Raw genomic sequence first — 27,564 nt, forward strand, 5'->3', positions numbered from 1 at the left:
ACATTTCACTTCCTCTCCAACAGCCAAAGGTGGATCAAATACACACACAGTGAATAAACCTAAAATAGTTTTATTAACATATTTCGTAGATTTTCTTCTCCTTCTTTATCTCACCCCCTCTCAAAAGGCAATAATTACATCATGCTAAGGCTATAAAAAGTAATAAAAATAACAGACAGGCAGACACATTCAAAAAGGCCTGTTGGTAAGCCATTGCCGTTACAGTACTAATTTGGGCCTGATCGACACTGCAGGGTTTGGTCAGAGCCCACATCAAGTACAGGAGTTTACATCTGTGCAGTTCTGATACTGTACACATGCGCACATGATATTGTACACACACGCGCGCACAGACGCAGGACAACCTTCATTCTTTTGCAGTTCGAATTGCAAGCTGTCCCCCCTGATCAAAGACAGCTTGTGACAGTCACAGATTCTCCCGCCAGCAGAGGGAGCCGCTGAGCAGCTGCAGAGCCACTCTGTGCAAGGGGGTGAGGAGCAAGAAAACGACCCATTCTTTCAGCAGGACGTTAAAAAAAGACACACTGATGGAAGGAACAAACAAAGTCAAAGGAAACGGGCTGTAAACGCACAAGGCCTCTTAGCTGGGGTGATACGGGAAGACCATCGCCTCAGAGCGTGGAGCGGAGACACTTCGAGAGGACGCTCAGTGAAGCTCCCTCCCGCTCAGCGCCAGCCTAACCTGACCCAGGCCACGCCTTCCGGGCACCAGACAATCAGACCAGCCTGGGTCCAGGGCTTCAGTCGTCTGACAACAGACTTACAGAGTTCTGAAGACCGCCAATTTTCTAAACACTGGGAGGTCAGACTATGGTGACAGAGCAAACCACAAGTGAAATTACATAATACATGTCATACACCGATGTTGTACAAACAGTCAGTACAAAATAAGCTTAGCATACATCCTTTGCACTGTAAATATAGGTATATATGTATATTATATATACACATATAAATGGATATATATTATGAAACAGACCTGTTTAAATGAATATAGCTACACATGTAAAGCTTCTCTTAATATTACTCAAAACATTGTTACAGTATCAGTGGTTTCCTGACCATTAGGTTGAGAGTGATTTCTGAGCAGGCTCCTCCCTAGGACAGCCCTAGGTGTCTGCTCAGGACCCTGTCCCAACAGAGCTCAACATAACACCCCCAGCAGGCAGCAGTGTGAACTGCAGGACTGCAGGAAGGGGGCGTGGCTTAGACAAAGCATGGTGAGGCAGTGTCTGCTGGGGGGGGGTCCCCTCCCTCTCCAGAGCGCGATTCCGCCTCGCGCACGGCCCCGCGTGCCTCCTTAGCCCCTCACTGAGATCTTGTTCTCCACGGCCGCCAGCATGGCGCAGAATCTAGAGTTCTCATTGGCCAGCAGTCTGGACGGCTCGTCAAACTCCACCACCTAAGCGAGAGAGGGGAATGGGTGGAAGAGCACACATGGGCAAACATAGGCTCAGATGAAAAAACAGGGACAGGTAAAACTCTTCATACACATGTACACGTCCCAGGTTGAGTGTAATAGTGCACTTTTCTACAGGTGTACCTGCCCCGCTTTAAGTACAGACATGTGCCTTTCAAGTGTACCTGCTTATCGTTGAAATGTACTTGTACAGACAAATATGTGTATTTTAGTATTTTAAGTTTATAATGGATTTGTTTACAAATGTATTTATGTGGTGAAATATGCAACGTGTTCTCTGTTGAGTTGAGTTTGGAGAGCATACCTGTCTCTGAATGCGGGTGGTGATGCAGCTGTGTACAGGTGCTAGCGTCTGTGGCTACGTGTGTTTGAGCAGGTGTACCTGTCCCTGGGCGAGCACCATGATGCGGTCGCAGTTGAGCACGGTCTGCATCCGGTGTGCGATGGTCAGGGTGGTGCAGTCCTCGAAGGCGGCGCGGATGGTCTCCTGGATCAGCGAATCCGTCTCCGTGTCCATGGCGGCCGTCGCCTCGTCCAGGATCAGAATCTGCAAGGGAAAAAGCCAGCGCACGTGGCAGCAGGTCCTTAGAGAGGGAGGGGCGGGGTGGTTCGTGGCCAAAATTCCAAACCACCCAAAAAACGTGGAGTGGGGGGAAATTTCGAAGTTATGCCTGTGACTGTACCATATCAGCGGGCCTCAGTGTTCTGTGGAGCAGCTAAACGCTCAAAGGGCCTAACTGAGCTACTCTGATCCTCATTTTTTCCAGCAGCTATCAGATAGCGTACCTGCATTTATGTATCCTCCCAATTAGAGTAGCCAGTTGTGCTTCTAGAGTTGTGCCAAAGAAGTGTGTCCTACCTAACTGGGTAACAGAACCTCTGGGACTGTTTTACACTGCACACACAGTACACAGCCCAACAGTAGCCTGCTCACAACAGCTAGCAGCCTTGTGGGTGCTGGATGTGAAGGTAGGAGAAAACATGCCTGTGTAACTCTGCTAGATACAGACTCGCTCACCCTGCTGGTACATGGGCAGTTACGATCACTGGGGCCTCCCGGCAATCTTCGTATAATGACAAAGTCAATATTTGAACCTGTAATTATAGAGCACAGCCTGTGCTCACGGTGACCAAACTGAGCTTGTCCAGGTGCGTACGTTTCTAGGATACACCATCATTCACTCTGTGTTTGGAAAACTGGTACATTAAGTACAGAACATGCCATATGTGTCTTGATATCAGGGGTCTTGGGTCAGGATTCAGTGTAAGGTAAAAACCATAGATATATGACCACTCGATAGATTGAGCCCCACGAAGAGGAACAGTGGGACATATGCCAGAACCAATGTGGCTATACTAAGGACACACAGGGCAAATTCACTATGATTGATTTACCCATGAAATTTTCATTAAACTTAAAAATCCAAATTTGCTATCTTGCCTGCATGCATACACACAGCAAAACTTTCCGATAAGGTGGGAAATGCGCTCTGATCTAGCCATTCTTTATCTATGGTATGGACAGAGAGAGGCGGAGCTTATCACCTTGCACTGTCTCAGCAGTGCGCGGGCCACGCAGAGCAGCTGTCTCTCTCCAACCGAGAAGTTCTCCCCATTCTCCACCACCTCCGACTCCAGCTTCAGAGGTAGCTGGGACACCTGGGAGGGAGAGGGAGGAAGATGAGCAAAGGGGATCAAGAGCAAGAAATAAAACATCTCCAAGTGACTGTGTGTACGCTCACTAGTCCCACTGACATGCATGTATTCATGGGGCATAATCTGTGTGTGACTGTTCCTAGATATAGCTCAAATGTAGGACATTTTCCTAACAGAGGATATGAAGGGTGGGCCCACACTGTTCCTAATGGGACTCATTAAACTATAGTGGCTGAGTTAGATATCATATTGTCACTACCTGTGAAAACAGCCCTGCTTCCCTTCAGTAATGTGGAAAAAGCTTTAAAATCAGAGCGAAAGTCCCTCGCCCTCTTTCGTCTGTCTCAGACACACACTTCCTCCCTACTGTGACCTCTCTCCAGTTCTCCTTCTGCTCAACCACCCTCAGTACTCAAACACTGCTCTGTGTACTCTGGACATGTGTACGTACTGGGCCAGTGTACCTGTGACCAGGCCAGTAGGGAGCTTTCTCTCCATTAATACCATCTGCTCCACCAAGCACAGGCCATCAGTCTGATCCCATTTATTCTAATTGCTTTGCTTAGACGTCCCAATTTTGCAGGGTTGTTTGCACAGTTAATTGAATTTGACCTGCATTTATTCAGATGGATATTTGCTAAAGAAATGCAATTTATTATTTATTTTAAGCTTAGTCCAATTAATTTCCTTGCTCAAGGACACAACAGCAAAACCACACTTAATATTTGATCTTGACCTATTAAAATTTTCTTTTAAAAAACTACATTACCGCACATTTTTATTTTTTCCTAAAAACTGGCATGCCCTATTGCATTTATTGGCCAGTCATATGATCCACAGTCCTCAGTTGCTGCTTCTTTCCTTTCTAAAGTCCATCAGCAGTGCTACACAGTCATCAGAGGAGAACACTGCACCAGCCACTACTGCAGGAGAACCACAGGTGCCCAGTCACCCAGCAGTGTCGCTGTTGCGCATTGAAGTAGGGCAAACCTTGCCAATGGAAACTCTCCTTCCTCAACAAACTGCGCATCTCCCGCAGGACTACCGGCCACAGCTGGCAGTGGAGCTGCTGGGGCTGAAGTCCAGTTCTCTAACCACTACACCACACCGCTCTTCGCTTGATCCCCCCGCGCTCCGCCTGGCTCTGAGCCCTGACACTCACACACTCCTTCATGTGAGTCCGCTCCAGGACGTCCCAGATGAGCTCCTCAGCGTACTGGTTGAAGGGGTCCAGGTTGGATCTGCCGGAGAGGGAGACCAGGTAAACCCCACCTGCACATACTGTATCTGTAGCCTGCACGAGCAGGCAAACTGCACGCCGAAGGAACAGCGCCCCCACCTGACGGTTCCGCTGAACAGCACCGGCTCCTGCGGGATGATTGACAGCTTGCTGCGCAGGTCAGCCAGGCCAATGTCGCAGATGTTGATGCCGTCGATTTTGATGGAGCCGCCACAGGGCTCCACGAGGCGGAAGAGCACCACGCCCAGAGAGGACTTCCCTGAGGAGGGGGGCATTTAACAGTTTAACCAGCAGCCATTAAAAGGGCAAACACACAGGAGAACAAGCAGTACATTTCTCACAGAGGTGACCTACTGACCTGCAGCTGAGTGGAGTGTGAGGGTGGGTAAGAGTGAGTGGGAGTGAGTGTGGGCCAGAGAGGGTGAGTGTGAATAAGAGTGAGTGAGTGTGTGCCTCAATGACTCACACTTGAAGACAGTGGACTACAGAGGGTGAGTGTGAGTGAGAGTGAGCGACTGTGTGCTTGAATACGACTCACACTCAATGAGAGTGGACTACAGAGGCTGAGTGTGAGTGAGAGCGTCACCTACCTGATCCAGTGCGGCCCACGATGCCGATCTTCTCTTTGGGCCTGATGGTAAAGGACACCTTCTTCAGAACCAGTGGCAGGTTCTCCCGGTACCTCATCTCCGTGCCGTCAAACACCACCTCCCCCTCCTGGGGCCAGTCTGGAGGGGGGGTCTTGTTCTTGATTCTGGCAGGGGCCTCCAGGGCCAGAGACTGGGGAGGTGGGTGGGTGGGGGGTGCAGTATTCAATAAGAAAACCTCTTCATTAGAAACTTCTAACAGTTCATATTTAAATCACTGAAGCACATCCAACATTGAGAGAGGGAAGAAGGGAGCCGGGCACCTGGATGTAGTGGTGAATTCTCTCCACAGACGTGAAGCGGGCCTCAGTCTCAGATGCCAGACGCACAGTGAACTGGAACAAACCGGTGAGCTGAGAGAAAGGCACGGGGGGAGGGGGGGGGGGGGAGAGAAACCATAAATGAGAGAAATAGATACGTGAATATTAACAGTGACCGAACATAGATTAGATTAAAATGACATATCAGCACTTAGATATCAGGCGAAACCCTAGCTACTACTTATCCTCATGATGATCTTGAACCGTATCGCATATTAAATACTTAGCGCCCCTCTAGCCCCCGGCAGTGCGTCTCACACGTGAGAGGCGATCCCCCTCCCCCATTCCTAGCCGCTCAGAGCGCGGGTACCTGCACGGCGTAGGAGATGGCGAGGCCGGCGTAGGCGGGCGGGATCTGGCCGTGCATCAGCACGATCATGAGCGCCGTGATGCTGATCAGGGCCACGCTGATCACGTCCAGACGCACCGCCAGCCAGCGCATGGCGCAGCTGAACAGGTAGAACGGGGCCTGGTTCTGATCCAGCAGCTCCTGGTATCTGAGGAAGAGAAACAGCGGGGGAGACGGTCACAGAGTTACGCCAAGGAAGAGTAGATCCAACCCCCAATCAAAGCCAAGATCTCTGTCTACATGTCTGTCTGATTTTCATTCAACCTTAACCCCAACCTTTAACCTCTACCTTTACCTTTTTCTTTCTGTGTACACTCAAGCTAGAAATGGATGGCTGGCATGCCTGTCACGTAACTTTAGAGGCCCACTTACACCCATACATCTTAAGCTAGAGAAACTGAACCCGTGTTCTGTTTTATTGGACAAATGAATAGTGTAGAAGATATGAGTTTTGATACGTGAAACTTCACACAAATTGAAATCCAATTACTACCATACCAGCCCTTGCCAGGAAATAGATGATTTGAATAAAGTGCGGACTGACGGATAGCAGGGGGCCCACCTGTAGAGGAACTCGTCCCCCTTGCCGTAGGCGTGGATGGTGGTGAGGCCCTGGATGCTGGAGGTGATGTGGGACAGGAAGGGCGACTGCGTGATGTTGTCCAGCCGCTTGAGCTCGCGGATGAAGACGCGCGACACCACGTGGAGCAGAGTGAAGAGCAGCACCAAGGGCCCCACCGCCACCAGGAACCACGGGAAGATGCAGGCGATCACGCCCAGGCAGAAGAAGACCAGAATCACGTTCTGGATGAACATCTCCGCTTGGAAAGGCAGCCTTGTGTCCACTGGGCGAGAGACAGCAAGGCATCATGGGATATTCTCTATGCGTACGGCGAGTCTAAATCTGATTATCCACAGGTGTTTTGAGAAAGGGCGCGTCACACGGCCTGGTCTGTGCCTACCTTCGTCCATGTCCTTGGAGAACCTGTTGAGTATGCGGGCAGTAGGTGTGGTGTCAAAAAACTTCATGGGGCTGCGCAGAATCTTCCGGAAAAGTTCCTCGTGGAGCTGAGAAGAGGCCCGTAGTGTTCCCTGGGGATAGATACAGTTAACACAGACAAATACACACAAAATACCACTACACACACACACACACACACACACACACACACAGAGCAGGTACCTTGACGAAGGCGATTCCCCGGACGAATTTGAGCAGCAGCATGATGCCCATGGACAGTGCATAGACGCCGGCGTAGTGCTGCATCAGGGGGTTGTCCCGCATGCTGTCACTCAACACGGAGCTGTTCCCCACCCACACTGTGGTGTTCTGCAGGTAGGGGGCGACAGAGAACAGTCACAGCACCGTCATCGCAAGCTCTAACTTGAACCCGCCAACCACACAATGCTTAGAGAGCTATTCAGCACGTGCCTCTGTGGTGATGCACATTTACATGGGGCAGCTGGACTGGCATTCTGCTACATATCACAGTTATGTGACACAGGAGCTGGTGCAGTCAACCTCTCCCAGCTCAAGCCTCTTTCATTTAAACAAACCCAGAAAACGTAAGTCTCCCCCCACTCATCCTCCTGTCTCCCCACTCACCCCGTCCCCGCACTCACTTCCCTGTCCACTCACTCAACTCACCTTGTACCCCCTGAAACCCCCTGCCCTCCGACTCATCCCCATGTCCCCCCACTCATCCCATGTCCCCCACTCACCCCACTTCCTTCCTTGATCCAGTAGCTGAGCCACCAGTTGCTGAAAGCGGCACTGCCGACATTGAGGATGAAGAGCAACAGGATAAGGAGGAAGACCATCACGCCGCCCAAAGCCTGGATATACACCCTGTACACCGACCAGGGGACAGAGCCCTGCCCACGCTCCTCCGCCTGCATCAGCTGACCTGCTGGTAAGATGGAGGGGGGGTGGAGTTATTTCTGATGCTTAACATCTGCTTTGCTCCACAGTGTGTCCCAGACAAGACCATGATCTACAGGATATTCACAAAGGTTCTATTGCCAGGTTATACAGGTGCCACAGACACACATACACACCATTGTCTTTGTTGGCAGGCTTGTCCTTCTTTATGGATCCAGCCTTGGTCTTCTCAGGAGGCTTCTTCAAGGAGTTCCCAGAGTTCCTGTGGGTCACCTGATTGAAATGAACAAGGTGTCAGTTACACACACACACACACACACACACACACACACACACACACACACGTGCACATATGTGCTCACATGCAGACACACACATTCTTCATGCCCTTCCCCATGCATTTCCCAAATGTCTCACGTCGATGTAGGGAGCCTCTCCTAGCTGCAGGTTGTTGAACATGGCGGCGTAATCTCCGTTAAGAGACATCAGGTCCTCATGGCTGCCCTGCTCTGTAATGCTGCCGTCCCTCATGAAAATAACCTCATCGCAGTCCACAAGGTACTGAAAACACACATGAATACACACAAAGGTCAGGAAATAATCCGCTTCAGTCCCACAGACCCCAGGGAGATTTTTGAAAAGGCCAGGTGTTTTCCAGTAACGTCAGACTGGATAGGGGAAGATCAGGTGTTTTCCAGTAACGTCAGACTGGATAGGGGAAGATCAGGTGTGTTCCAGTAAAGTCAGACTGGATAGGGTAAGATCAGGTGTGTTCCAGTAAAGTCAGACTGGATAGGGTAAGATCAGGTGTGTTCCAGTAAAGTCAGACTGGATAGGGTAAGATCAGGTGTGTTCCAGTAAAGTCAGACTGGATAGGGTAAGATCAGGTGTGTTCCAGTAAAGTCAGACTGGATAGGGTAAGATCAGGTGTGTTCCAGTAAAGTCAGACTGGATAGGGTAAGATCAGGTGTGTTCCAGTAAAGTCAGACTGGATAGGGTAAGATCAGGTGTGTTCCAGTAAAGTCAGACAGGATAGGGTAAGATCAGGTGTGTTCCAGTAAAGTCAGACAGGATAGGGTAAGATCAGGTGTGTTCCAGTAAAGTCAGACAGGATAGGGTAAGATCAGGTGTGTTCCAGTAAAGTCAGACAGGATAGGGTAAGATCAGGTGAGGCTGGGTGAAATTAGCTCTTTGAGGGGTGAGGTCGGGTACCTGCAGCTGGTGAGTGACGAAGATGACGGTCTTGCTGCGCAGCTGCTTCTTGATGGCGTTGTTGAAGATGTGGTTGCCCACGTGGGCGTCGAGGGCACTGAGCGGGTCGTCCAGGACGTAGATGCTCCTGTCGCTGTACAGGGCACGGGCCAGGCTAATGCGCTGCCGCTGCCCACCACTCAGGTTGGCCCCGCGCTCCCCGATCTGAAAAAGGACAGCAGTCACACAACAGCGCACAGTGCACAGTGCTCTTCCAGTTACAGTATCTCACATTCTTATTTATTACTGAACATCAATGATGAGCTAGTATTCCAATGGGCTAATCAGCTTGATCACAAGCAGTCGCATTTGCTCTATTAGCACACTTGTGAAAGATAAAATCAGCTTCAAGCTCCGGCCACTTCCACATTTTACAAATTCTGCCAATCAAAGGCAAGCCCACTGGCCCCATAACAGGGCAGGGGTCTCACCTCAGTCAGGTCAGCACAGGGCAAGATGGCCAGGTCTGGTCTCAGACAGCAGGCACTCAGAACCATCTGGTACCTGTGGAGCGTGCATGAAGGTGGTTAGACCAGCACGCTTCACTAAAACAATATACATATTTAAGCAATACGGCACTCAAGGCAGTGCTGTATCGTGAATACAGTTATGGCAACCCCCTGTAAATGTATATTCACGATACAGCACAGCCTGGAGTGGCGTATTGCTTTAATAATATGGTTACAACATACACAAACAAATAATTGATGACACAATATTATTTATTTTGTCATTTTATTTAGTAAGTGACGGTTTGTGCGCTTACTAGTGATACTGTTTACAAACAGGCTGTTTGAAAAACTGTTACTGCATCATATTTAGCATTGCTGAAGACATGGTCTCAGCCAATCAGCACCCAGGATCGAAAAACAACCTGTTTGACCAAAGTCCATTATGGCATACCCTATGCCACATCATAGAGTGATGTCCTGTCATCCTCCAAAGCCACACCCACATTCTACCCTCTGGCTACTTGTTGGTATTCTGCTGATGCTCAGAAGCAGGCTTTATTCAATAGGGTGAAGACAGGTTCTGGCAAGTTATTTCAAGCCATCTCTACTTCACATCTCAGCTCAAAATTAATTGTGTCAATCACTTGCTAACAAGACAGCCTTCCCAAAGGCCAGCTCCTACCCCTACTGTCCAATCTGAGATGTGTCCTGAACCCTACTGCTGCAGAAGGTGCACCCTTATTTCAGTGGCCTGTTTTCACAAAGTCACACCCACACAGGACATGTAGTGAGCCTGACCCCAGCCACCAGTCCCCACACCCTGTGCCCATGTCTGTGGTCTGGGTCCTGACCTCTCTTCCTCATGCTCTTTCCCAAACAGGATGTTGTCCCGCAGAGAGGCGTTGAGGATCCACGCCTGTTGGGCCACGTAGGCGAAGTCCCCGCTCACTTTCACCGAGCCCTCCAGAAGGGTCATCTGGGAGAGAGACAGACCGTCAAGCACAATGGAACGACTGCTCCTGGCTGATGCAGCACTTTCCAAAGGCCCATAGCAGCAGGACTAGGACTTAGAGAGAAAAATCCTGATCTGCAGACTGAGCTCCTATCCACTGAGCTGCAGGAACTGAGCTCCCAGAGACTGAGCCGCAGGGAAGCTTACCTGACCCAGGATGGCAGAGATCAGAGACGACTTCCCACTCCCCACACTACCACAGATTCCAACCAGTTTTCCCTACGAAGGAAGGGAAAATAGAGTGAGACAAAGAGGTCTTTTATTTCACCACCAAAACACACTTACACATACCGAATAATATACACACTAACAGAACATTAAAAAAAGGTTTTTTATGGGTGTACACCCACACATGCAGACACCCACAGACACTCATGTGTTGAGTTCTGACCTGAGGCACAGTGAGGTTGATGCAGTGCAGGGTCCTCTGCAGTCGCTGGCTGATGGTGGGGACGGGCGCCGTCTCGTCCTCGGGGCTGGAGGGGACGTCCGCCCCCCTCCCCATCAGCAGCTGGCCGGTCTGCTCCTCTACGGCGCATCGCTCTGCCCTCTTCGCCCCGCGGGCGGCGGCCCGGCTCCTCCTGAGCCCGTGCCTCTGGACCAGGCCCACGGAGGGCGTGCCCCGGGGCGTGGGCTGGGCACTGTGGCCACCCGTCTCCCAGGCCAGACTGGCGCCGCTTATCTCTATGGCCACTAGGGGGCTCTGTGGCTGTGGCCGGATCATTTCCACCTCCGGCATCATAAAGAGACTCTGGAGGGGTGGGTGTGTGAGAGAGGTTCAGACACACAGGAGAACAGGACATTGTGAGGGGGCTGTGGGCAGGGGCAGTTCCCATCAATCCACACACATTCTCTGTGAGATGTTCCTCAACTGGCCAAAACTGTTTTTGCCAGCCAACTGTATACCAGGACTGATTTCACACCTGCATACTGGTTTATCCATCTTGCTGAATAAGACTATTTGCTGTACCACCCTGTAGATATTCATTTTGAGTTCTCTGTCAATACATTCTCTACTCTTGCACTCAAGGATAGCTGGAGGGTTACTAGCACTTAGCACACTTTCATATCCATTGAAACTTACACAAGTTTTTACATGGATTCCATTTATACAGCTGGATATATACTGAAGCAATTCAAGTTAAGTACACTGCGCAAGGATACAACAGCAATGTCCTACCTGGGAATTGAACCTGCAACCTTTGGGTTACAAGCCCAATTCGCAAATCACTGTACTATACTGTCCCCTTGACAAACTAGCCAATCGGGAGCCTAAAAATAAGCCCCCACAGCCATCAGAGGCAACCATTTTTTTTAAGAGGGTCGGCCTGACTCAGCATTCCTTCCCTTTAATGACTCATCAGTTTCTGTCTGGGGAAGGGTAGCCTGTGCAGCCCTCGCCCAGGGATGCTGAACCAGCACTAATGCACATGTCACACACACTCAGCTCTTCGCAGTTTCATCCCTGCATTGCTGAAGCTTAAAGCTTATGAATTCCCAGGACCCGTGGAATATTCATAAAGGAACAGACATTACTGGAACTCTTTTTGCAAATAATGGTCAAAGTTGTCTGGATCACCCTTCTACAGCATCTTCCAAAACCATCATCTTTTACCCATGATGCACAGGGTTACAGCCCCCTAGCAGCAGATGCCCAGGTGACCACTGCAAGCTGCCATTTCTCCTGCCCATCCTTGCCTTGTCCCAGTCCTGAAAGGATCCTGGGAATTCTGGGAGGTTCAGGTGGGGCCAGGGTCCATGGGGCGGGGCCACGCTGGGTGAGTATAAGAGCTGCTCCAGGGAGGCCCCGCCCTCCAGAGGAATCCCTCTCCCCACACAGCACATTTTCACACCACATTCCCCACAGCAACCCAAGCACACAGTTAGTGACGTTAATGTCGCCTGAACAAACCCACGCCCCCTGGCCTCCTTCTCCTCCACTGCGCGCCAGTGATCAGTGGACCCAGAAGCTCCTGGAGGAAGGCCAGCCAGCTGGGCCGTGCTGGACCCAGCCGGACCCAACACCCAAGCCAGATTCCACAGGCTGGAGTGGGGGTGGGGGGAGATGGACATAGAAAGAGAAAAGGGGAGGGAAGGGAAAGTAAAACAGAGGAAAGAAAGAGTAGGTCCTCTTACCTTGAACCTCTCCATGGACACCGATGCCTCGGACAAGGACTTGACTGAGAAGGGCGTGACTTTGAGTGCAAAGGTCATGGCATTGAAGACAGTTACTACGGTGAAAGCCTGATTGACAGGAGAGAAATGCAGGGTATTCTGGGTTAGAGCAGAACAGACTGAATCAATATTTATGGGCTTAGCAACCGCCCTCACCCGTGGCAACTGATGCAGCTTGTTTGCTACAGGCTGGTTTGGATCAATTGAAACACCATATGAACACATATGATCTACAACAGAGACCACATTACCCCCAGATAACTGTGATGCAATCTGCACTATTAGAAAAGAACTTCACTTTAATGCTGAAATTTCCATCCCATACATTTCCTCATCAAATACAGCTGTTGTGACAGAGCCACATACTACATATTTCCCAAGAATTGCTATTCTATGATAATGGATAAACTGTTGTACAGTCAAAAAGGTTCTTTCCATCCCTGTGCTACCCTTTTATCTGCTGAATAAGCTCCCTGATCACTGAGGACAGGGTGTCCTCCACAAGGGTTCTACTGCTGATCACAGATATGAGCAAGTGAGGTCATACCTGGGAGGCAGTGAGGTCATAACCCAGCAGCATGTGGGTGGAGAAGGTGGCCACACTGGCAATCACCACGACGATGGGAGCCACGCCCACTGTGATGCTCTGGAAATACCCGGTCTTCTCCAGGATTGTGCGTTCCTCCTCACGGATTCCTGCCAGAACACAGCCAGGGTATGCGATCTAGTGTATGCGCGCGCACACACACACACACACACACACACACAAAAGAGGCCACTCACTGCGCACAGACTGGGAGAAAGCCTTCACCCAGGCATACATCTTGATGAACTTGATGTAGTTGAGGATCTCGTTCATCTTCTGCACCCGCATGTCGGTCACGGCCACGCCCTTCCTCCTGAAGTAGGCCGTCAGCCTGGAGCTGAACATCTGGAAAAATCCGTTCAAAAACAATGGACACACAAAATTTTACCGGTGTGTAGACACTAAGCAAGCGACCGCGGTGTGGCTGTAGGGACGTCCTGCTCACCATGGCGGGGTAGAAGAGGATGAAGACCGCAGAGCCCAGCAGCGAGGTGGGGCCCAGGATGGCCAGGTTGTAGCCCATGCCCAGCACAGCGATGAGGGGCCCGCCCGCCAGCAGGCTGCCCACTGCGGCCGCCTCGAACATCCGCTGCCCGTCGCTCGAGCACATGTTGATCAGCTGAGCGCGAGAACACAGACCTCTCGTCTCAAAACCCTCTTCTCCTCTTTTATCTGTCAAAACTGCTCTCTCTCTCTCCTTTCCTCTGCTCAGACCACTCTTTACTCTCTTATACTCAGTCCTGTCTGTCTCTAATCAAACATCCTTTTCCCTCTAATAAAACATTGGCTTCTTTCTATACACATACCTGTGTCTTCTCTGGCTCTGGCTCAATACTGTCCATCTCTTTCCTCTAATTGAACACTTGCATTTTCTTTGTCCCTGTCCCTCCCCTCTCCGCCCGGCCTGCCCCTCCCCTCCAGCCCTGCCCCTCCCCTCTCCGCCCGGCCCTGCCCCTCCCCTCCCCTCCAGCCCTGCCCCTCCCCTCTCCGCCCGGCCCTGCCCCTCCCCTCTCCGCCCGGCCTGCCCCTCCCCTCTCCGCCTGGCCCTGCCCCTCCCCTCTCCGCCTGGCCCTGCTCCTCCCCTCTCCGCCTGGCCCTGCTCCTCCCCTCTCCGCCTGGCCCTGCTCCTCCCCTCCCCTCCAGCCCTGCCCCTCCCCTCTCCGCCCGGCCCCGCACCTCACCTCCCCCACAGACTTTTCGCGGATGTTGCGGAGCCGCAGGATCTTGTGGAAGGCCATGGTGAGGATGGCGCCGCGGAGGCGTGTGCCTGTGCGGTAGTTGAGGGCCCAGGTGAGCGCCAGGGACCAGGACCGGATGAGTTCGCTGGCCAGCAGGCCCAGGACCAGCAGCAGGCCGTAGGACAGGTCCGGTTTGACCTGCTCCGTGTAATCCAGGAGCCTCTTTACCACAAGCGCCTGCGGAGGGGGAAGGAGGGGGGCGACAGAACACAGGAGGCGTGACTGACCATCCTTCCACAGCCTGCTCTGCCCCAGTGTCACTACCATCATCTTCATCATCCTCATCATCATCATCCTCATCATCATCATCATCCTCATCATCCTCATCATCAACAACACAAAAGGGGCATCAACTTGGTCATGGCATTCTAAGTCATTACGTACGTCATGCTAAGTACACATAGCACTACTGGGAATAGTAAACAAGCTCTTTAAATTGGTACTCTCAACATTTACCTTTAGTGGCCTTTTCTATTAAGATCCTTTGAAAAGAACAGGAGAGAAACAATGAAAAAATACTGACAGGGTCTTTTTTTCTTAAACAAAGGCAAGACATGGCACATTCCACAAACTGACATCTCTTCCTTCTCTTTGTTCCGAGTTGTGTGGATATGAAGACATTACACCTACAGTCCACACACTTGGCAGGTTGGAGACGAGCATTTGTCTGAAAATAAATATCAGCGATTTCACCAAACAGAAACAGGAAAAGAAGAACAAAGCACCCAGAAAAGCAGCAGTGAAACAAAACCCATGAACTCGCAGATCTTTAAAAATATTTATCTGTGACAATTTCATCTCTTCACATCAGAGAAAGATTTACATTCGGTATAGACAGACAGACAGACAGACACACACACACACACACATCCCATCACAAAGCCAGCCTCACACACAAACACAAACATACACTCAGGAATTCTGGGTACAAACAGGGAGTGCCAGCAGACACACATGGTTCAAACCAACCGCATCACTTTATTGACAAAATGAAGGTAGGAATGTACGTCTCAGGGTTAAAGCCTGCAGTGCATTCAGTACAGCATAGAAAATGGAGACAATCCCTCCCCCACTCCCAGCACAGAGTTCCAGAGGAACAGAAAGAGCAGTGCGACACAGTCCACATAGGGGCCACAAGTCCCACAAGCCTCTTCTTTTTTTTGGTCTTTGGATTTTTTTTTGGTTGCCATTCATTTGTCCTCTGGGTTGTTGAAAAGCACGTATGAAATTGCCCCATTTCAGATTAAGCGTTGAGAAGGTCCAGGTAAAGGAGTGGGGACAGCGAATATGGAGAAAATGGCGGTTTCCCTCAGCGCCCCCTATTAGGCACAACGGCAGAACAACTGTTCTTTCCCAATCCAGTAGAATGGCCTTTTAGGGAACAGTGGAGGGTTGATGGTGTAGCAGTCAGGGGGGCCAAATTCAGCCACCTTTGAGGTGTGACACGGCCTGTATGGCCACATCTTACAGCAGCAGAAAAGAAATCCCGTTGTCATAGCCACCGGTTTAAAAGCGTAAATTTTGACCACTGTTGGCAGGTGCCAGAAGTTTGTCTGAGCAGTCTCTGTATACTGTTCAGTGGTACTACAGAGCAAGCAGGTCATGGTACACAAGACATACAGTGTACATAATAACATCGTTACAGCTGTCAAATTCTGACAAGAGACCAGCTGGTCGTTTTGGAGGTAAATAAATACAGTAGAACATTGGCATAAGCAGACATTGCAGCCACAGAAGCATGTATGAGGATTAAGGACAGAATGAAGGTGATGGTGAGAGCCGGTCCTGTAAAAAACGTGCCCTTACCTCTCAGGCTTTTTGGCCACGGTCTCACGCCGCCTCCCGTGACAAACCCCTCCGCAGTTTAACGGACGGCCTGTGGAGTCTAAAGAACAGCCTCTGTCACATGTCCCTTTGCGGGGGGGAGTGGCGAGCTCCTGCTCACGCACCACGTCCTGACACCCCCGACCCCCCTTCCCCCACCCTACCCCCCTCTCAGCTCCACCCCAACCCCCCCCCCCCCCTCCCTACACACACATTTTAAATGGTGGGCAGTGGGCTCTCACCCTGAATTGGAGCATTTGCACTCTTATCAGACTGCAACAGGTAACACCAAACTCAAGCCCACCTGTCATGGGTAAACCTTTGGATTTGATTGACTTCCTTCCAGCTTTATCGAAACTAACAAAACTATCTTTATAGAGATAACAAAACACAATTCGCTGCTACATCTACCAGCCTCCAGGTTCTTGGGCCCAATGCCCCTTTTCCACAGAGCAGGAACCAGGCTGACTTGTGACAGCAAACACATGTTCTGGAGGGTTTCCATGATCTTTTTTGTCAAGAACAAAGCACACCGGCTCAGTGTCACAACCTGTAGTGTGCTGGCCTGGTTAAAAACTGGACTGGAGTGGGATCAGCAACCTACCTGGTGAAAGCTGGAATGGATTCATGTGGTCACACCACATCATAAAAATGAGAACACATGATAGAAATAATGGTATCATCTTCTTTGATATTTATTACAGGATTCCAACGATAAACACCGCCAATCAATCACAAGTATTTAAAAAATCAGAAAGCGCTGAAAAACAAGTATTGTACAAAACGTAAAGATTGTGTAGAAGAAACTTAATTGTCTCTCAAACAAGCCTCAAATAAAAATCTACCCCTGCCGGCACTGCCACATCGCCCTCAAACTGGAATACCCAATCAAAATTAGGGATATTCCATCACTCCAACATTGAATGAACGACTTGCAACTGATGCAAATACATCACTGGCACCCTGCTGATGTGGCAGGGGGCATCCAACAGACTGAAACTCTCCCTGCCTGGAGGAAGACATGGCCTATTTTGCACCAAGCTTTCACATTCACATTCTGGATTCTACAAGCAAATTCAGGCAAAGTCTGCTCGAATCCACAACTAGGCATTCTGTTCCAATTCCTGTGATACAGTACATTACAGACACTACAGACACTACAGACAATGAGACCTACTGGACATTTTCGGTCAAGTTCAGCGAGGTTCCAGCACGGCTTAGTTCAGCATGACTCTGTCAGTGGAAAAGGGGTTTTGGTTTTTTCGGGGCCCGGGTGGTGCCAGCTGCCTGACCCCCTGGAGTGGGCCAAAAGGCAGAGAAATGAAGGAGACAGAAACTCGCTACATACCCCGCAGGTGGGACAGTGACAGAAGCTCTCCTTGGAAAAAGGCGGTGCGTTAACCCTGACACGCGTGTCCGTGGACACACCTGCAGACCCCTGTCTACAGACCTGAGGAAAGGTGGCACACACCTGGGCGTCTCATCACAGCAATGACATCACAACAGCATCATCGTAGTACAATATCCAAAAATACATGAAAATGCACATGAAAGCTCTGCATAAGGGAACATACTAGGTTAAAGATCACGTGTGAGCAAACATAAGATAAAACATACATAAGAAAAGGAGCCTAGTGACATTAGAAGAGCAAAAAATGACAGAAAACAAAATAATAACAGCTTCAGTTCAACTGACCCTAGATTAAAAAAAGATTTTCGGATGTTCTCTTCAAAAGAAGCAAATATAAACCCACAGCAAAATGCTTACCAGCACTTTTTCCATTTTAAATCTTGTTTTCATAGATTACTGTGAGGGGAAAACCGAAACAGCCAATGGTGTAGTTAATAGCCTGGACGCGTCTATTTATGTCAGAAACTCCTCCCATCCTAATCTCATAGACCAATCAGCTCTTTTACTGCAGGGGGGTCACTGATTGCCCCAAAAGAAAGATCAGTGGTTTGCGTGCATTGTTTGAGCCTAAACCAATGAAAATGCTGAGATAACTCACTAGGTTTGACTATGATATAAGGCCTCTAAAGGGCAGGTCCCTTGCCTCTAAACAACTAGGGATACAGAGAAAGAGAATGGAGGACGGTTTCAAACCTTTATGAGTTTAACGCTTTAATTTAACCCTCTAACCTCCACTATCCCATCTAAACAAACCTAAGACACATTCACTAGAATCAATTTGTACAGGAAATCCATAGATTCACCAAGCATTAAATCATCTGGATAGTCTGAAATCAATGACAGTGCACAAGCATATCCACATGACGTAATGTTCAGTGAATCTGCGCAGGTCCTGTTTGCTGCAGCTCCAGCTACGATGCTACAGACTAGCAGGTCACCTTTCATCAGCTGCTGAGAAGCAGCTGGAAAACTGGGTCGCTTAAACAGTCACTCAGCAGGGAAGCTAAACGGCAGACCTAGCATCGTCTAGTTGACAGCATGTGCAACGTACTGATATGCAAAATATGGCAGATGCCTCTCCTTCAGTGAACTGTCTGTGACCTTTACTCACTCTGAAAGAGGAATTTTGAAATGCTTGTTTGCATCTTTTAGCCTATGCGGTTTTAAACTGCTGACTTTCACAAGTGAAACAGGACTGCTCAAACCCTGGAAGACCACAGAGCCAACAGGCCTCCATTTTAGCCATGTAGTTCTGTTGTCTTGTTTGAACTGCCAGTGAGATGAATTTAGCAGATCTTGGTTCTGAGAAATCCACACAGACAAATGAAAAATTTGATAGACCTTGGTCCATCAGAACCAGAGTTGAGTAGCCCTGAACTAAAACAAGATTCACAGTTCATATTCAAATTTACAGGCAACTGGTGAAAAGTAAATAAAGATCTAACTTAGAATTGCAGGTGTGACAGATAGCATCTCTTTTTGTGCAGGTAAGCCATGTTTAAGGCACTCGTCATAAGAGTTACACAGCACAGGTTTAGATGTTTCCAAATAAATCTCTAGTTGCTCTGGTTAATAGACAAAACAAAACCCTCAATATGAGGAAAAGAAGCAAAATATTGTCTGTTACCTTCACCACAGACATATGGGAATGGAGATGGGAATGGTCTTGTGCAGACTCTGAGATCTCCAATCACAATGCAAGACAAAAAGTCCAACATCTTCGCTGGGCTGTATAAATATTACAGCTAACGGGCAAACATTGTTTTGTGTGACAGCAGAGGTAGCACAATGTTCCAATCTCACGATGCAGGAAGCCCTTTTTGCACACCACGAGCGCAGACCTCACTGGTATGCAATAACAGCTTCTCATTATGCTGCGTTTTCTCTCCTACTGAAACCTCGTCATCTCTATATCTTTGGTGAGGGTAAGAGTAACAGAACACTCCACCCCGCCCCTCCAGCACACTCACCTGCATGCTCCCCGCCACAGTGGGGGGGTCGTATTGGCCCATACCCCTGCCACCCCACCATGCCCCACATCTATTCACGGGTGAGACAGTGACAGAGAGAGAGCCAGACAGAGATAAAGCTAGAGAAACAGAGAGAGAGATAGAGAGAAAGAGAGAGGGAGAAAAGGAGAGAGAACGAAGAGTGGGGCGCTACTTACTGGACCAGTGAAGCCAGCCAGCTGGGTGACCATGAGGCAGACGATGGACAGCAGCAGCCGTGTCCGGCAGAAGGTCCAGACCACGTGGTGCAGGGAGGCCTGGTCCCCCAGAGCCTCGCACTCCTCCTCCCACAGCCCCGCCAGTCTGCAGAGCCAAGAGGGGACACAGGGGGTGTGGTCACGCTCTGCCACGCCCGCACACGCTGGCACCCCCTGACCCCTGACCCTGGGACCCCAGGCAGCACTGACCTCTTTCGATTGGTCTCGCAGCTCTCCCACTCGGACACAGCCCACACGTCCTCCAGGAAGAGCTGACCCTTCTTGTGGGCCTTGAGGGCCAGCGGCGTCAGCCAACTGAAGGTCATAAAGGACAGGAGGCCAGCATTGTCCACCGGGTGCTGGTGCCTGAGGGAGGGGCAAGAAGGGGGGGGCGTGGTCACTTCTGTTCAATACAAACAGGGCTGATGTCCTTGAGGCAAAAGTACCTCATGCACATGACACGCAGAGCATAAAAGACACCGCTAGCTGTGCTCACTTGCTGGTGGAGCGGAACGGCTTCAGCACGCTGATGCTGTGGTGGTACTTGCTGCGGCCGGCCTCCTCCTCCAGCTCCTTCATGTGAGGGGTCCCGCCCCCATCCAAAGGCAGCCCCCCCTCCGCCCGAGCAGCGGTCTCCAGGGCATCCTGACACACGCCACACAGAGAAAGGAGGAAACAAAGAGCTTCGTTTTTACGGGCTTGCGCTGCGTTTAAAACCGTAAACAGAACGTTACAAACCCAAGCAGCTCAACCACTGACCCCAGAGCATAAGCGAGAGGAGAAAACTGGGAGGTATGCAAACCATCTTTAGGAACACTGAAAGGACATTGTGTTTTTAACTTCAGCTGCGTCAACATGAACACCCACCCTTCAAGATAAGACAGGAAATAGGGCCTTGTCAATCATTCAATGTTGTTTGTGGACTTAATGCTGTGTACCCAAATCAAATTTAAAAAGGCATCCCTTCAGCAAGGATTTCTTTATATACTGAAATTGAATCTTCAGAGCCTCAGCTACAATGTTTCACATAATATGATTCCTGTATAGCTAGGGACTGTAAACAAAAGAAATTCCACTCAATGTTTGGATATTTCATCTTTTTTGGCAGGGGATCAGAAACGAGGGGGGAGGCAGCAAATTAATCACCAGGATGCACCAGATTGCACCAGATGAGCAAACGTCTGGCTCAGAGCTACATCAAACATATTACAGCTTCAGATGATACATTTGCACATCTTATAGCACCTGGATTTATGCCCTTCTTCCTCTTCTGCTGGGATGAACATCTACTAAAAAGCTAATGCAAGTCAGGACCATAACACTGGCTTGACATATTTGTTCATAAAAATAAATGAATACCTCATGTTGAGAGTACATGTCATAATTTGTAGGCATTTAGCCTGAAAGAGATGTTATTGCAATATGCAAACTGTAGGCCTATAGAAAATACTGAATACTGTAATTCTGCAGAATGGATAGTATTAGTACATAAAATCCACAGCATGTTCGTTTTTACCTTTGGTAGACAATGAGCTCCTGTATTTGCTAATTTCCAGCTCATTGTATTCTGCAGTCGACGACTTTCCATATTTCCAATCCAATTATTGCTAACACTGTTGATATTTTGAAATGCTAACACAAAATGCAGGTACAGCTTATTATTGTTTCATGTTTGTGCACAACAAATGTGCATTACATGAAATCTACATAAGACCAGTGTAATTTTTGCTGTGACCATTGAAAAAATCACATCGCAAAGTTAGCCTTACGAACATCTACAAAACAGTTTTTATTCTCACTGAGGCAACCAGCCCTATCATTCCAGACTGTTATAAACGTTTTTCTTTTTTTCTTGCGGACATTTTTTTAGCGCAGATTTCCTTTTTGAAATGGTTTTGCTTTTTCAGATTCCTGAGCAGGAGAGAGTTTGAGCCTAAAGGCGGCAATTTGTCATCAGCAGAGGAGCAGAGTGAGTCAGCGCCCTGGTCTCTGCTACGTCTGCTGCCCACTCCAGCCTGCAGCCTCAGTGACACTGCCCTGGCGCAGCGAGCACAGCAATGCGGATGCAACCGCAGGGTCCCCTCCACACGCTTAAACCCAGAGACGCAGAGCAGGGCGGATTACCCAATGAGGGAATGCGCTGTACTTTAAAAGCACCGCTTTAAAGGATTACTAAACCCAAGCTGCGCATTTTCAGAACGTGTGACATTATTTATTTTGACATTTTACATAATCCATTGGATACTGGTGGGAATCTTTGAAAATGCATCAGGCTTGTGGGCATGTGGTCACTGCTATAGCAAACTGAGTGGTATGTTTCCACACAGATGAAAATCTCTTGCTTTCAAACACTGGAAAAAACCTTAAGTCTTGGGTTTTTAGTCTTAAACATTAATGAACATGGTTTATTGATAAATTTCACCAGAATTTATTTATTTACTTATTTATGTACTTACGTACTTACTAGAATTGCAAATATAAACAAAATATTTTTCTCACACGCAGAGGAAAACCTGTAAACAGGGTCTGCTGTCTAAGACAAGACTTAAGAAGATTATTATTTTATTACCATTTATCAGATGGGACTATGTCTGGAACAAACAACAAAATTTTGACCGATTTTTCCTCTGGTGATTATATGAGAGAAGGGTAAGGGCCTCTCATATCTCGTGTCCAGTCCTGAGCACATTTCCACTTCCTTCCCTTCACCCCCCACCCTCCTTTCAAGTCCCCAGGGGAAGATGCAGTTACGGGTGAGCCAAGAGAGGAAAATAATGGGGCCAGTGAAGCATGAGCAACACGTGCAGGGCACACACTTGCACATGCAAACCTTATATTCCTAACACACACACACACACACACACACACACACACACACACACACTACTGTGAATCAACAGAGTCACAAGGGGCCTCAGGTTTAGCAATTCAGTCACGGCCTCTCGGCAGTGCTTTGAGAAGAACAAAGGAGTCGACTGAAGCTTCATAGACCGAACGAGACACAAGGTTGCGGTGCTGGCAAGGGGAACAGGAAGAGCCGATTATCAGGCTCCACAGGACATTAAGTGACACAAAAATGTCCCTGTCCTCCCAGGAGCAAAACAGAAGCACTTAACAAAAATTTACATTCAACTCTATAATTGGACAGAGAGAAATTCCATCATAATGATGGCTTTCAGGTGAACCGTATCTATATAAAAACCTAAATTTCAATCACACTGCCATCTTGTTGGAGTGACCACCGCATGTTGCCTCCTGCACAGCGCTGTGCAGAGCTCTGAACACGTGCACGCCCCCACCCCCCACGTTTCCACAACGCTCTCACGTTGCACAAACACACAGTCACCACAGACTTGTCAGGATCAAGCAACCAATCCTGGGCCCACAGAGCCTTCTGCGTCACAAAAGTCTGCAGCATCATTGGCCACTCATGCCAGCCATGCAGCGTGTGGGAGGGCCTCCGTTATGTAAACAATTGAATACAGGCAGCTATAGGCACAAGGTCTCTTGGAGAGCAGCCAATCAGAGGGAAGAGAGAGAGGGTCTCTAGTGGGAGGGAGACCGCAAGAGAGAGAGGGACGGAGAGGGTCAGAGAAAGACAGAAAGAGATGGGGATACAGAGAGAGAGTAAGAGAGAGAGAGAGAGAGGGAGGGTGAGAGAGAGGGAGAGAGAGAGCTGCTCTCCTATCCTGCTGACTCAATGCTGACAGGAGAGACAGCGGAGAACAAAACACACACAAAGCCTCAGCACTCTGCCAGAAACAAAACAACAGCTGTTCACCCATTTTAACCATCACAGCCACTAGTCCCTGACATCTAGCTTTTCACTCATAGGTACGTTTGTCATATCAACTTCCTTTGTCTCATTACAATCTCCTAATAGCAATACAATAATTCAGCATTGAGTCTGCAGAAAACCTAGCTAAAGTGAAAGAGGTTGAGTGGGGTTACAACAGTAGGCAACACTGCTCATGACACTTCTCTTCGTCTTCTCAAGCAGATCGGAGAGTTAAGCCAATATGCAAGACAGACAACAAAACATTTTCTTCAGGACTGACCCGCTTGCTCTTGGCGGCGATGCTGTATCACCTTTGTGCCTTTAATATGAAGGAGAAAAGCGATGCTGAAATTTTTTTAAAGCAGTCATCAATCATATGACCTTCATTTCTCTGGCATGCTGAGCCAGCAAAACTCAGCATAAACCCAGCTGCCCTCCCCCAAGAAGAACACCGCATACACCCCAAAAGGAAAAGTAACACTTTGTATCCTCAGGAGTCAACACAGTCATTTCTCCACTGCTACCTCAAACCCCACTTCCCTTCTATTAAAAGCAGAACTAGAGCAAAAAATGGTCTCTAATGAAGTCTTACACAGTGCAATGAATCACATATTTTTATTTGCATGAATCAAACCCAGATTATCCATGAGAACAATATAACCTCCAGCAATAATTCTAACCCATTAACCTTTATAAAGGCTTTGTATGGAATTTTGATTGATCTAATCTGCCTCAACATGCCGGGATGTTGACTTGAACAAGGATAGACTTGGTGACGATGTTAACTGATCAAAGGGGGTGGTTGATGGCCTACCAGAATCAGAATCAGACAGACACACACACACACAGAGGTGACAATGACCATTTGGTTACCTGCCAACTCATTGGTACATTTTGTTCTAGGAAAGGGTGTAAAGCTGGTGCCTGAACAACACTGTCTTGTAATTGACCTTCCTTGCTTTTACCCTGTATGTTTCATACTGTGAAGAAGACAATGTTGCTCTATTAATAAACTGTCATTGACCTAAAATTTGGAATCATTATTTTACTTTACAAAAGACCAAATTCCTTCCTACAATCATTCGCAATGGATAGTTCAGAAGTATAGCCATTTTTTTTTGCTATGTTGTAATCAATGGGGAATCTATTTCAGCATCTCCCACAAAATCAATGCACCTGTAGTGGAGGATTTTTGGCATAATTCCTAAATGGGGCACTGCCATTACGCCCTTAATCAGGGTCCTTAACCTGAACTTATTCAGTAAACATCCAGCCACATAAATGGACAGTACACAAAGAAAGAAAGTTAGCTGTATAAGTCGTTCTGGATAACAGTATCAGCTAACAAGAATGTTATCTAAATTTTAAAGAGGCATGTGACATCAACAAGCTTGGTGGCGCAGAACAAAATCTCATACCAAAAACTGTCTGGATGGGCGCCTACATTTTCAAAATATGACCAGTGATTACCGATTGAGCCCATTGTTTTTTCCCGATTACTGGGATGTATAAGTGTTTTACCACCCTGAGCATGATTAAATACCTTCTCCTAAGCCCCAAGCCTGACCTTATTACAAGGTTATGAGTGCAAGTAAATCTCTTTTGGCCAAAGGCTGGTACAGTATAGTTTTGAAAGAAGACTGACCTGGACCTTGGAGAGCTGGTATGGGTCAGTGTCTGAGCTGGATGAAGTGTCTCTGCTGGGTACAGCCCGGTAACCTGGGCTAACTGGCAGGTAGTCCTTTCCCACATCAAGCTCTTTCATCTTCTTTCACCAACATGGGACTGCTGACTGGTGTCACTTCAGTGTTTGTCTTCTTCGTTTGTCACTACTGCCACGGAGGTAAGATGAAGAGTCACACAGAAAAATGATGAAGATAACTCTCTGTGTGCTCACTTTGAACCACTCAGTTCATTCACACCCCTCAACATGGCAAACAAAAAATGTTGATTCTAAAAAATATTTTGCTCCTGTACCAAACTTGAATATCAATTAGCAAAGGGGTGTTATCCAGCTAACTTTGGATTCAAGATCAGCTGGGACAGTGGGAGAACTTCGGATACCCAAATTCTCACCTTTCACACTGACCCTATGGCTCAGTTTAAAAAAAAGCAAGCAACCCATGCCTACAAGCATCAGGTCTTGACACTTACAGAGTGATGAGCAATCACTTACATTATTCCTTTGCTACCAATTCACAGTCTTTAGTTAACACCTGTCTGCGAAGGAGTAGCCTACATGCAACTTCATGTACACCAAAACAAAATAAACCGGTTGATAGTTATTACATGAAATCCCTCGCAATTACCTTTTCAACACCAATGTTGTTTTGTCATACACTGTCTTTTTGGTTACCTTAGTTCTTTATCATCTCGGCAAACTCATCAATTTTCAAAGCAGAGCAACTGTCCTCCCGTTTCATTTCTGTACACACCCCTGATGCACCAGTGAACGCACCGCGTATGATGCCGGTACGATTTCTCTTTTTTCTGAAATGATCCACGGGACTACGGCTGGTTTCTATGTCAAAGATGGAACGAGACTCCCCTGCTCGCCCCCACCTCCTCCCTCCTACGCACGAATTTTTGGAAAAGGTACAGAGAGTTCCGGAAGTTTAAACAGGAGATGGGGTATAAAACAAATGAGAATAAGGCAGTTGCTTGAGCACTATCTGACGCAGGCATTCGCGATATTCTAATGACGACTGAATTGTTCAAACAAAAACATCACATTGCGATTCATAAACGCACAGCTGTACAGAACACAATAACCTACCTTTAGCGACAACTATCGGAAGCATTTGCCATTTTTAAACAGCAAGTACATAGCGAAACAATGATGCTAAGTTCGTTGTCGTAGACGTTGTGTAGCAACATCTTTTTAATGAACTTCGTGAGACAAGAGGCAGTCCAGTTCTGGTTTGATGAAATAACGAATTCGACTAATGTAAAACCTTGGCTAAATATTGTTTCATTCAGCAGGCTAGTATAATCATAGTGTGATAATGTCTTTACATTGGGAGATGTAGTCTGGCTCTTCGCTCATTATTAATTTTTATCCAAGCAATAAAATATACTTCTATATTTTAAACGGTGAGAAACGTTTCAGAACACACGGCGAACATAAAATTGTCACAATTTTATAAGTAATGTAACGAATAAATAAGGGAAGATCACGACAAAAATCAAATAGCCTATGGTATTCATAGGCTACAGGGAGTATCCATACCCGTACACTGTACAAATATTAGAGGACGGACAATACATCTTAAAATTGCTACATTCATGCAACTATAAAATGTTAGAACAGATTTTCATCTAGCTAGCTAACATGCAAACATCTGACAAAATACATAAAACATAGGCTACAGATCAGAAGTCTGTTACATCGAAGGCAATTTAACAGCAGCAAACTATTAGCGTCACACAAATTAACTTGCGACGAGAATTACAAGTTAAAATGCACTTTGTTTTTTTGGACCATTTTTTAAATACATAAATTGGATGCACACATTGCTATTAAATATATAAATAGCTTTTATATTGGAATTCTTTCTATGGTAGCCTATTTTAGGAAACATTAATGTAATCCCAATAAACCTTAACGTTTTCTTTTTTTGCACTATCGCACTTGTCCCTTTTGTCACCTTTAAGAATAATCATTAAAGCAGGATATCTCCCTAGCAACAGATACCTGTGCCTCCGTCTTGTCAGACAGCAGATCCCGATCAGGGACTGCAGGAAAACAACTTCTTTATAAAGCAGCTCTCGGAGGCAGCCGAAAAGCATGCAAACAGGGAAATGTAGTTTATGGACAGTTTTTCCCCAGTAAAGAATTTACAAAAAAGACTACAGTTCCCATAAGCGCAAAGTTTGGCGCGACCGATTGTATTGTCAGTCTGGCACAGCTAGTACTACGCACGCCCTCGTTGTGCGATCTTGAAAATTACGTGAACGCGCTCGACGTGAATCAAGTTAACAAGCCCATATTGTTTTATGTCTTGAAATATACCGATAAATTTATGTTAGAAATAGTCGCTACGGATATATTTGGCTACGTTGATGTAAAACATCGTTTGGCTAAAACATGATCCGT

At 47.9% G+C, this 27,564-nt stretch overlaps 1 protein-coding gene across 10 annotated transcripts; it reads right to left on the bottom strand.

Annotated features, from left to right (window-relative positions):
- Window positions 1–54: 54 nt before the first annotated feature.
- Window positions 55–27,282, bottom strand: abcc5 (ATP-binding cassette, sub-family C (CFTR/MRP), member 5). 10 transcript variants are annotated; one of them, XM_035383866.1, is made up of 29 exons: window positions 27,163–27,282; window positions 25,114–25,300; window positions 20,187–20,335; window positions 19,901–20,056; window positions 19,652–19,796; window positions 14,193–14,426; window positions 13,457–13,630; window positions 13,209–13,356; window positions 12,973–13,121; window positions 12,387–12,494; window positions 10,642–11,001; window positions 10,398–10,469; window positions 10,090–10,214; window positions 9,218–9,290; window positions 8,748–8,951; window positions 7,953–8,096; window positions 7,712–7,808; window positions 7,376–7,560; window positions 6,837–6,983; window positions 6,616–6,745; window positions 6,216–6,498; window positions 5,615–5,801; window positions 5,248–5,337; window positions 4,928–5,117; window positions 4,437–4,596; window positions 4,260–4,338; window positions 2,987–3,100; window positions 1,824–1,988; window positions 55–1,423 (listed from the first exon to the last, which is right to left on the bottom strand). In XM_035383866.1, exons 2-29 carry the CDS (start codon window positions 25,231–25,233, stop codon window positions 1,322–1,324), a joined length of 4,290 nt encoding a protein of 1,429 aa, XP_035239757.1. In that variant the 5' UTR covers window positions 25,234–25,300; window positions 27,163–27,282; the 3' UTR covers window positions 55–1,321. The 10 variants fall into 10 exon arrangements, with proteins under 10 accessions (XP_035239757.1, XP_035239753.1, XP_035239754.1 ...); XM_035383862.1 differs by having other exon boundaries at window positions 7,376–7,563; XM_035383863.1 differs by having other exon boundaries at window positions 7,376–7,563; window positions 25,114–25,297; window positions 27,163–27,200.
- Window positions 27,283–27,564: the final 282 nt, after the last annotated feature.

The sequence above is a fragment of the Anguilla anguilla genome, chromosome 12 (genome assembly GCF_013347855.1).
Source record: "Anguilla anguilla isolate fAngAng1 chromosome 12, fAngAng1.pri, whole genome shotgun sequence".
Lineage (NCBI taxonomy): Eukaryota > Metazoa > Chordata > Actinopteri > Anguilliformes > Anguillidae > Anguilla > Anguilla anguilla.

Coding starts and splice junctions, on each gene's coding strand:
- abcc5 (XM_035383862.1), bottom strand. CDS start 25,233: ATGAAAGAGCTTGATGTGGGAAAGGACTACCTGCCAGTTAGCCCAGGT. Junction 6,499..6,615: donor CTCCAAGGACATGGACGAAG/GTAGGCACAGAC, acceptor TCTCTCGCCCAG/TGGACACAAGGCTGCCTTTC. Junction 5,118..5,247: donor GAATTCACCACTACATCCAG/GTGCCCGGCTCC, acceptor CCACCTCCCCAG/TCTCTGGCCCTGGAGGCCCC.